Source organism: Salvia splendens, chromosome 9, assembly GCF_004379255.2.
Source record: "Salvia splendens isolate huo1 chromosome 9, SspV2, whole genome shotgun sequence".
NCBI lineage: Eukaryota > Viridiplantae > Streptophyta > Magnoliopsida > Lamiales > Lamiaceae > Salvia > Salvia splendens.
In genome coordinates this window covers 9,007,796-9,019,627 of record NC_056040.1, presented here as the reverse complement: position 1 = coordinate 9,019,627, position 11,832 = coordinate 9,007,796, and the positions used below count along the sequence as shown (strand labels likewise).

Sequence of the window (11,832 nt, the reverse complement as noted above, 5' to 3'; positions counted from 1 at the left end):
GGATTTGTCATCATCAAATCCGTTCCCTTATGCTCTATATGTATTTGTCCATTCCGAACCCTTTTATTTAACAACCAGGAAGCTCATGTTGTTTTAGAATATAATACCGCAGAGTTATTGTCACAACATAACTTAAGTGGTCTTTCAATACTTTAACCGTATGCAACCTCGTGCCAAAATTTTTGCAGTCATATTCAATTACTACATGCCCCAAAACAAGTTACGAATTTTGTTGTCATGACAGCAGTAGCTAAAAGTGTTTGCTCAGCACTGCTCCACGAAATGGCTTCACAGTCAACAGACATACGTAACTTAAAATTGATCATTTATTGTATTGGCATCTAACAAAATCAGAATCAAAATGCCTAAAGATCTCTCCAAATTACCTGATTTTCTGTATGCGAGCATGTAATGCTTAGTTCTCTATAAATATCTCATAACCCGTTTTGTTGTTTCCTAATAATCCATATTGGGTTATTGAGATATCGGCCCAACATATAAACAATTAAAACCAAATTGGGTCTAATACATACTTGAGCACACATTAGGCTCCCAATCGCTGAAGCATATGGAACCTTCTACATTTTCTAAATCTCAAGATTTATCTTAGGGCACTAAATGAGACTAGGTTTATCTCTCTTAGACACATGGGTATTTCTTTACTTGCAATTATGCATCTCAAAATACTTCACTTTTTCAATATATCCCTTTTGTGACAACCGAAGAATATCTCGAGAGCTATCTCAATTTATTTCGATTCCAAATACAAAAGAGGTTCCCCAAGATCTTTCATCTCAAATTTCTTCGAGAGAAAATTCTTAGTGTTAGTGCAACATATCCTTATCATTAATGACAATCAATATGTCATTGACATATAATACCAAGAAGATGCATTTGGTCCCACTGAACTTGTGATACACACAACCATCGATAACATTATTTCTGAATCCAAATGAAAGAACTGCTTCATAAAATTTGTGGTACCATTGATGAGAGTCTTCATTGAGGTTGTTGAGATTGACTTTAAATGATCTCATCCGCATGAGATTGAACGTTTACAACATTATCATATTGAGGTTCTTAATCTGCTTCTTCTTCAATGATAATAATTGATACCTAAACATTGTCAGAAGTAGTAGTAGGTGCCGATACAGACACCTCCTCAAAAGTAATGCCCATTTAATACATTCTTCCCCCAAACTCAACATCCTCAAGGAATACCGCAATTCCCGTCCCAAAATTAGTTCCTTTAGTGGGATCATAAAATTTGAAAACCCCCTAATGCCTCTCCCCAAAGTGAATGTGACAAGGAAGAATGAGAAATCATACTCGTTCACATATCTTAAAGAGTTTTATTTCGTCTTTCATCTACACCATTTATGCTAGGCAATCCCGGTATGGTGTGCTAAAGGACGATCCCACACTCTTCCAAATAGAAGGCAAAAGGTCTTTGACATTGTTCACCTGAGCAGTCATTTTTGTCGTAGTATTCGCAACCATGGCCAGATTTGACTTTCTTAATGCCTTTGTTGAGTTGGAGCTCAACATCAGACCCGAATATTTTGAACTTGTCTAAAGCCCCAGACTTTCAATAGATTAAATGTAGGTGCCCAAAACAAGAATATTCGCCTATAAATGATATAAAATAGTGTTGATCATTCCAAGAAATCGAAGTGAATGAACCACAAATGTCCGTATATATCAATTCTAAAATGTATAGCTTTATTGGCACCTAATTTCTTATGTCTGCCCTGCTTTCCTTCGATACATTGAACACACAAATCAAGATCCGAAAAATAAGTGTATCCAATAAATCATCTTACATGAGTCTCACAATTTTTTATTTTGAGATATGACCTAAACACTTGTGCCATAATTTACCGAATTTTCATTATTTATTTTTCGCTTAATCCCTTTGATTCAACATGTAAAGCTTCTGAATATAAAGTAACATAATTAAGCATGTAAAGATTGTTATATGCACTTATGAAAACAGTGCCCACAACACTGGAATTATTTGAAAGAAGAAACTTAATATTTCTGAATGAACAAGATTAACCAAATTTGTCCAAAGCAGAAATAGAAACCAAATTCAGTCTAAATGACTGTACAATAAAGTATCCTTCAAAACCAAAAAATAGTCTTAAATAACAATCTACAATGCCCAATAGTCTATACTTCCACCGATTTTTCATATCACACTTAGATGTATCTTTCACCATCAATTGACTTTCAGTAGCTCAGACCGCCTTGCATTGATAACCTTATGTGAGTAGTAGCACCAAAATCTACACACTAAATATCATTAGGGACTAAAGCCAAATTAATTTCAGAACAGACCCAAACAAGACTTGTAACTTCCTTTGCACGTCATGCGTGATATTTGTCACAATTCTTCTTTTTATATCCATGCTTACCACAAAAGAAACAACTATCATTAATTATCCTTATGTTGTTTCTTTTGTGATGAACCCTTATCCATAGCAGCATTCTCAATACACTCTCTTAATGCCCTTTTACTTTATTTCTTGAGATACTGACCAAATGTGCAACACCAAATGCACAAGTAAGTCTTTAGAATTCAAGTTTAAGTGAAGCAACATGAGACATTTTCATAATGTGCTCCCTTATGTTGCCCTTGCCCTTATACTTTATTTAGATCAAGCACGCTTGTCTCTGCCTTATCGTTTTTCGCAAAACGTTCCTTAATTTTGGCAAGGTATTCACTGACCTTAGTAATATTCTCAGATGTAGTGTCTCGAAAGGCTACTAGGATGCTATACTTAATGACCATTAGACTTACGCGATTCAAGCATATTTACTTCTCATAGTTTCTTTTTTGATCAAGAGTACTATTATCCATACGAGAAACAAATTGCTCGGTCCTTAACACGTAATCTAGATCCATGCAACCCAGCTTAATCAGAATATTATCTTTCCAACCCTTAAAATTTGACCCATTTAACATTAATATATTATTTATATTGGAAGAAACTGTAGAAGCGGACATCATAACTTAACAGAGAATAAAACTGAAATAATTGTCATGCTCACATAATAAAATTCAAATAAGAATGTAACATTTCGAGGTACCGACACAACATTCATACAAAGTCTTTGGACAGTAATATGAACTTGTAAGTGGTAACCTCTATGTAGTGATCAAACACTGACAATAAGATCATGTCAAGTAATGTCCACATTTGAGCATCACAATTACTTACACAAAACTGGATAATTGTCACTCATTTATCACCACAGGTATGTATGTATCTCGTGCCAAATAATAATCTTCATTGGGCCGACTAATATCCGCATTAAAATACACACACATCACTGTCCTAATATTCGCAATAAAGAAGTCTAGATAAGAGAGGTTAATTTTGCAACGTCTTGCTTCAACTAATCTACTTTGAACATTAGTAAAACATTACGAGGTTTCGAGCCCAACACTCACATCAAGTCTTTTGACAGTAACATGAACTTGCAAGTGGCAACCTCTTTATAGTGATCAAACACTGATAATAAAATCATGTCAAATAGTGTCCACCTTTGGGCATCACACCACTTACACGAAAACTGAATAATTGTCACGTATTTATCGCAAAATAAAGGAAATAATCAATTTGTGCAATATTTTAATAAGGCCATATTGAAAAGATTTGCACATAATTGAAAACTGAATCTCGGCCATTGCAAAACCACAATCAAAACATGTCTTGGAACGCGTGCAAAGCAATATTATATCAACAATTGTGAATAAACCAAAACGGCGACATGTATTTGGCAATTAACAATTCAGTACGCGTAATGATAACATAAAACATTGCACTTAATCCAATCAATTCGAAATAGCATGCTTATCCGTACTCAAATTCTTAACTAAAAAAAATACCATAGACCATAAACCGTGAATACAAAATCACAATTCATTCTCATTCGTGCATAATCATAAACTGGAATTGAAAATTTCCAAAACCATATAAACGCGAATCATTTGCGATTTTTAATTCACGAATTGAAGAAAAGTCTCCACAAACCCTAATATTAAGAAATTTAATTTCTTGAATTCTAAAATACGAATAAGAATATAAAACCCTAATTCTCATTTTCTCAATTCTCAGAGAATCATCAATAGAGTGGCTCTGATACCACTTATTGAAATAATTGAGTGAACAATTATATAAACCTCTTTATGATAATTAACCAAGAACGACGGAGAAAGAGCATAAACTGTAGAGCGGAAGCGTACCTTGATTCATAACGAATTGAGCAGCAGAATTGCTATGTAGCGGCTATGGATGTTCCAAACTATCAAAGACGTCGTTCACAATAGTGTGCCGAGAGAATACAGAGATATTGAACGTTCTTCTGACGTCTGGGGACCATAACCCGAGTTTATATTTATATAAAATATAAACCCCTTTATTTTTTATTCAGTCCCTCATCAAATAGAAAATCACATATGGTATCTACACTTATTTCCATAACAAATAAATACACTTTTAGCCCAAACTTTAATCTTTATAGGATCACTTTAGTTGGGCAACTGAAATATAGCCATACACATTAAATTAGTCATGTGGAAGCCCAAATTTCTAACAACAGCATCATCCGTTGATTTGTCTCCACAACCTGTGTGTTTACCTTTATGATTGCCTCTAGCCGCTTCTGATTCGTTTCCGGTATCCCCGCTTTATCTTCCGTTAATTTACCCATTGTAACAAGGGTATTTCTGTCTTTTTCATTCTATCTAAATAATAATTTCGGAGACTATCTAATCAATCAAACAACTACAAAAAACTCTATCTTGACATTATTTTATATCCGGCTCGAAAATACTGTCTCAAGTTCACTATTTTGTTATATTCTATCTACAAATCAAACGACCCCCTATCGTATTAATTTTATAAATACGACATGTTGGGCCGTTGGACGAAATGGTTACTACAAACTCTTCAAATTTGGATATACAAATATAGATATAAAATATAAGTACTAATTTTTAAAAAAATACAGATATGAATTCATCCAAAATAACATAAAGATAAAATAAAATTTGTGGAAGACTTAATACATTCATTAATTAATAATACGACATAAATGTAAAATATAATATAGTCAAAATATTATATTTACAAGCTAAGTTATTTAACGAGCATAATACTAGTATGTTAAAGCTTGATTTGCTATGGTAACAAGCTTCACTAAGCTAGTTCAGATGAGCTTCTAAGCTAGCTTGAATGAATTTCGATCAACCGACTCGAGCTCTGAATAATTGACGAGTAAGTTGGTTCATTTATAGTGCTCTAAAGGAGATTTTAAAATCAAATGACAACTAGTACTACTCCTATTAAATAGTGGTTTTTAAATAATCCATGTAAAAGGAGGGGACATATAGAGCGAATATTATAAGACATATTTACTTGTGTAAAACCGTGCAAAAACCATACACAATATGACAAGTTCCATGTCATTATATTTATTGTCCCAAGATTATTGTTGGGGTTCCAATATTAATTTAAGAGCTGCCCATTTGCCATTTCTCGTGAACTGCCCGATGCAAATCCAATACGTGTTCTGCGATTTAAATATTGACGCATTTGTGTTTCTACTTTCAGAAAAAATCTAAAATACTATGCATCACACAGTGTTAAAACTGAACAGTGTGAACAATTTAGTATTTTACTGTACTAGTATACGGCTTTGACATACACTCTCATTCAACATAAAATTTGACAGAATTAGGTTCCAGCAACTTATTTTAAGATAACTGAAATCCGGAAGTCGGGGGACTGTTAAAATTAGATAGCTAAATTTAGAGGTATAGAAAGAATATTATAAATCTCATACGAAGTCATTTGGTATGTACAAGTAAGTACAAATAAGAATTTTTTATATTTTATTAAATTTAAAGATAAATAGTTAAGAAAAATAGTTAAATGTACAAAATCATACTATGCTATTGCTACCGCATTTCATTGAAGATTTTAAAGATAAATCTCATACGAAGTCATTTTGCATGTACAAGTACAAAGAAGAAATTTTTTTATATTTTATTAAATTTAAAGATAAATAGTTAAGAAAAATAGTTAAATGTAAAAAATCATACTATGGTGCCTCATTTCATTGAAGATTTAATCTAAAAATATTGCAAAAGGTTAAATATAAAAAATATGGGGATTAGTAGACCATATATATTATCCGCATAATAATAATAATAATAATAATAATAATAATAATAATAATAATAATAATAATAATAAATAATAATAATAATAATAATAATAATAATAATAATAATAATAATAATAATAATAATAATAATAATAATAATAATAATAATAATAATAATAATAATAATAATAATAATAATAATAATAATAATAATAATAATAATAATAATAATAATAAATAATAATAATAATAATAATAATAAAAAATAATAATAATAATAATAATAATAATAATAATAATAATAATAATAATAATAATAATAATAATAATAATAATAATAATAATAATAATAATAAGAATAATAATAATAATAATAATAAATAATAAGAATAATAATAATAATAATAATAATAATAATAATAATAATAATAATAATAATAATAATAATAATAATAATAATAATAATAATAATAATAATAATAATAATAATAATAATAATAATAATAATAATAATAATAATAATAATAATAATAATAATAATAATAATAATAATAATAATAATAATAATAAATAAAAAAATAATAATAAAATAATAATAATAATAATAATAATAATAATAATAATAATAATAATAATAATAATAATAATAATAATAATAATAATAATAATAATAATAATAATAATAATAATAATAATAATAATAATAATAATAATAATAATAATAATAATAATAATAATAATAATAATAATAATAATAATAATAATAATAATAATAATAATAATAATAATAATAATAATAATAATAATAATAATAATAATAATACTCTCCTCTAATATCCTCTCCCCTCCTTCCCCCCTCCTCCTCTCCTCCTCCTCCTCTCCTCCCCTCCTCCTCCTCCTCCTCCTCCCCTCCCTCTTAATAATAATAATAATAATACTAATAATAATAATAATAATAGCCAAGTTGCAATCTGCAAATAGATAGTGGAGTACTACTCTACTAAAAACTAGTACAAACTCAAAAAAAGAATGAACATCCCATCAAGTTTTACACTATATAGAAGAGTGAGAGAGGCAGGGACAAAAACCAAAAGCTGCCTCAAAATCCTTAATTTCTTGACCATCATCATCCATACACGAATCTTGAAGCAACCTATCCGAGCACCATTGCCGCTGTATTCAAGCTCACGAGAAAACAAGTGCCGAGAAGGCGATGACCACACAGAAGCAGTGGAAGAAGGCGTTGGAGAGACGGATCCCTGCATCACTTAAGTCGGTGTTGGGGTTCATGCCCGACGGGCCTAGACCGGGGTTTCCTCCTAGTACACCGCCACCGGTGCTAGGATTTATCATGCCAGGGGAGTTGCCAGTTGTCCCAGAGACCGGAGTCACAGTGGTGGAGGAACTACACAAATTAACAAGGGGTGTGCCATGATAAGTTGATAGTAGTATATTGCAAACACCAAATCATGTTACTTACTAGTATGAGTTATGACAAGCGATCCTCTGACAATATTTAAAGTTTAAAAAATAAGAAAGAATTTTCTAACAATATCCACCTGCCTATGCGAGTATGAATATCATCACACTACAACTGTGGCAGCAAAAATTTGCATATTCCGAAGTCTAAATCTGTGAATTTGATAATGGTAGGATAATCACTAATGGAAAGGAAAGGAATATTCGATGGTCCAAAAAGTCATTCTTTATCAAGAATATTTGACCCTTTGGAGATGCTCTGCTAACTCACAATCTAAGAGAAAAACTTATGAAGCAGACTCCAACTCAATCGAGATCAGGTGCCCAGTTTCTCGACGTTCATACACCAAAAAGTGGTGCAGAGCATTGGTGGTGCAGAGCCGAGGATCAAGGCACGAAAACTTAGCTCTCATATATCTTGGAGATATAGTACGACCTAAAATATATGTTCTTATCATGTTCGGTTTATTTATTTCCCTACCAATAGTGCACAAACATTCAAAGAAAGGGCAAATTAAGTTGCACTTTAAGTCCCAAAAATTAAAACTATCACAAGGTAAAGTTGCAATAATGCTATGTAGTACTCCGTGGTTCAAATTGGTTTCCAATGAGTACAAAAATAGAGCTATAAGAGCATCCGCATCGCCATCTCTATGCGGGCTCGGACTCGTCTCGGCGAGACGAGCCAGCATCGAGATAGCGATGCAGCCCTCCCGTCGCATCGTGTGTCTCTCCGTCTCGATGAAGCTGGCAAGCTCTGGCGCGAGGCGTGACGCCCACTCCCACGAATGGGCGTCGTCATGCTGACGCAATAAATAAAATTTTGTTTAAATAAAATCGATTTTCCCAAAAAAAACTTTGAAAATTAAAATTTTAAAACGGTAATATTACTGTTTGAATTTAATTTAATTTTTTTCTTTTTTATTCTATAAATACTCTCATTACCTCTTTCATTTTACACACTAACACACTATCTCTCATCTTTTTTTCCTTCTGTAACTATCATATCATCTATCCTTCTTCTCCAATTTCTCCAATTTAAGTATGCAATTTTTAATTTTTAGTATTTTAAATTATGTATTTTTTATTTTTTTAAGATTTTAATTATGTGTTTTTTAATTTTTTTAGGATTTTAAATTTTAATTTTCTTTTATTTAATGAAGTGTATTTTTATTAATTGAATTTATTGAAAATAAAAATAAAGAATGAAATTGAATGAATAGTTAATGCATGAGATGGTTAAGAGATGAAGGGTTGTAGGTGTTATCACTTAGTTAAGAGATTGGGTAAAAATACAGTGAAGTCCATAAATAAATAAGGGAAGAGACGGTATTTAGAAAGGGACATGAATGGCCTAATAACCGTTGCTTGGTCGATTCATTTTAGTGAAAAATGACTAGAGTCTAGATATAAAGCAGGAAATTTGAAATGGGGTTGGTCCAAACAAGTGGAGGGCAGATTCGGGATTTCGCACACCCCCACGACAGCGACAGGTTTTCAGGCAATGCATTGAACTGTCATTTTCTCACACACAATTATATTAGTGCTTCATTTCAAGATTTTTAAAGTAAATTTACTGTTGGCATTTCCCAATACCAAACTATACATATGATAGAGTTGACTAAAATTAAATTACCTTGCTGTTGCCGGATACGCACAACCAGATATGCCTGTAAAACCACAAGAAAAAAAATCTAAATTGATAGTAGTAACACCTAAAAAATTAAACCCATGCTACACTTTCCACATGCTACTCATAATATACCCAATGACTTTTTATGTTTTCTTTTTTTAGATGGAACAATAATAATTCTAGTAAGCTAGTAATGATTTGGACCTTCATACTTCTATTACTTTTAGCCTTAAAATTAAACATTAGTAATTTTATTTTGTTTTCAAATTACGATTCACACACCTTTTGATTCATAAGGCCGTAAAAAATAATTTAGGGAAAAAGGAAAACTGACTAGGGTCGGAAGCGGAGATAGTTGCAGCGCCTTCAAAATTGCAGGCGGTGGGTTGCTGGCGGTTTTTCTGGAAATAGCTGTTGGCGGCGTAGCTGCAGTGAGCTTTAACGGTGTTGGGTTGGAAACATGGTCCGTTTTGATGGATCGGGTTGCAGTCTGCCCCGGCTCCGCATGCGTAGTCTAGCGCCTTCTGCAGCACTGGGTCACTTAACCCGTCCTTGCACACGCACCACGACGCGCCTATTTAATCAAAATTCATAAATATTTTATTCTTAGTACAAACTTATTTTTCACTTACTCAAAGCTTTCTATTTCTCCATTTAAATCTACATTAGTTTTAACTAACAATAAAGTGGAGCCATTTCTTCAATCACACTATAGTCTACCTATCATTAGTTTAAATGTATATGCATTATTCATGAGATGGAAGAAGTGATATATGCAGATTTTAATGAGGTGACAAAAATAAGGTAACAAAGCTCTTTGGTCAGATATAGAACTATAGAAGAAGGCTCGAGATTTGAAAACTAAATAAATAAAAAGTCATAACAAGAGAGAGAAAATATAATGTAGGAAGAAGTAAATATTTTCTTAATTAAGAATTGAGGAAGAATGAGCTAACTGTAAATGAAAACCTCTTTTCAAAATTATTTCTACCAAATATTTGTAGCTTGAAAAAAAGGTGGTGACGTATGTATAGCTTACTGGAGTGGCCAGTGATGGCCAGAAGGAGAGCCATAAGCACGAAAGCAGCCATTAATTAACACAGTGTAGCTGGAATCGAGAGGAGGAAGAGGAAAAGAATGGTGTGGAAGTGAAAGTGGAGCCACTAGTGAGAGAGGGGAGAACTGAGAAATAGGGTTAATTGGAGAATGTTTAGAGAGAGAGAGAGGGGAAAAGCTATTGGGAAAATGCAGAATGTGGGGAAGAAGATGGCCCAACCTGTTGCTAGTGGGACTGGTGTCGCCTTCTCCCGATTTATTTTCCTTTTCTTTTATTTTCTGTTTCGGGACGTATTTGGCTCTGTGGATTATTATGCCGGTCTGAACTTAGATCTCTGTCTATGGTGCCCCTTTTCAAGAAGTCAGTAGAAATCACTCCTCGAGTTTGGACATAGGGTATCCACGATAGCAGACCCCGTCACCCTAAGCCAAGCCACAAGGGTTGGCCTAGGCCACAAAACCGTGTCCGGGTCACCAAAAATACTTGTTCATACTACAGTGAACAAGCCCAAGCCACTAAATTAGTTATTTTTTCATTTTTTTTATATTTTAATTTAAGTAGAATAAAAATTACTACACTATAATAATTATAAAAAATTGCATAATTTAATATAAAAATTTTAAAATTTTATAAACAATTTTCGAAAATATTAAAAATGTGTGGAATGAGGTATTTATAAATAATTTTTGAAATTATTAAAAATAAAAATAAAAAAAAATCAAAATTGGGCTGAGCCGCGGCTCTCGGCCACCACAATAGGGAGCCACGGCTCTCGCCCAAGAGCCGCGGCCGAGCCGCCGTCGTGGCTCTCCCATGGGCGCGCCCACCCGTCGTGGCCTTCTGTGTCTCTCGTAATAGGGAGCCGCGGCCGAGCCACACGCGAGCCACGAGCCGCGGCTCCCTTATTGTGGACACTCTTAGAGTATCCACCAATGTTTTAAAATCGGACCGGTAGGCAAACCGGTGAAGCAACTAGTTGAATGGTTCAACCGATACAATGGTCGAACCACTGGTCGAACCAGAATATTATTATAAATATCTATAATATATAATATATAAAATATATATTAAATAATGAATGATAAATGTAATTAATAATTTATCACTAAAACACATTAAACATTATGTATACTTATATATAAATATATTATACAAGTAAAATATAATGAATATTACATTTATACTAATATTTTTCATAATAAAGTATATTTTAAATATACTAAAATTTTGTTGATATTTTATGATAAAAACAAATAAAGTTCATTTTTTTCAAAATAAGTTTTATTTGAAGCAATAATATAACATATAGTAACAAAATGCAATTAATAATATATAAAAATATTAAACCTTGTGTATAATTGATTATAAATAAATAGTATAATAAAATTTAGTGAATGAGTGATAAATATAGTTATATATAATGTAATTAATAATTATTTATTAAATTTGGATTATAAGTTAGTGTAAATAAAAATTTATCACGTTT

The 11,832-nt window shown here is 31.9% G+C and overlaps 1 protein-coding gene across 1 annotated transcript; it reads right to left on the bottom strand.

Annotated features, from left to right (window-relative positions):
• Positions 1–7,141: 7,141 nt before the first annotated feature.
• LOC121747547 (PLASMODESMATA CALLOSE-BINDING PROTEIN 3-like) lies at positions 7,142–10,619 on the bottom strand. The gene is made up of 4 exons (XM_042141598.1): positions 10,329–10,619; positions 9,624–9,863; positions 9,293–9,326; positions 7,142–7,582 (listed from the first exon to the last, which is right to left on the bottom strand). The coding sequence occupies exons 1-4, from the start codon at positions 10,378–10,380 to the stop codon at positions 7,363–7,365; spliced, it is 546 nt and encodes a 181-aa protein (XP_041997532.1). The 5' UTR covers positions 10,381–10,619; the 3' UTR covers positions 7,142–7,362.
• Between the last annotated feature and the right edge of the window lie 1,213 nt (positions 10,620–11,832).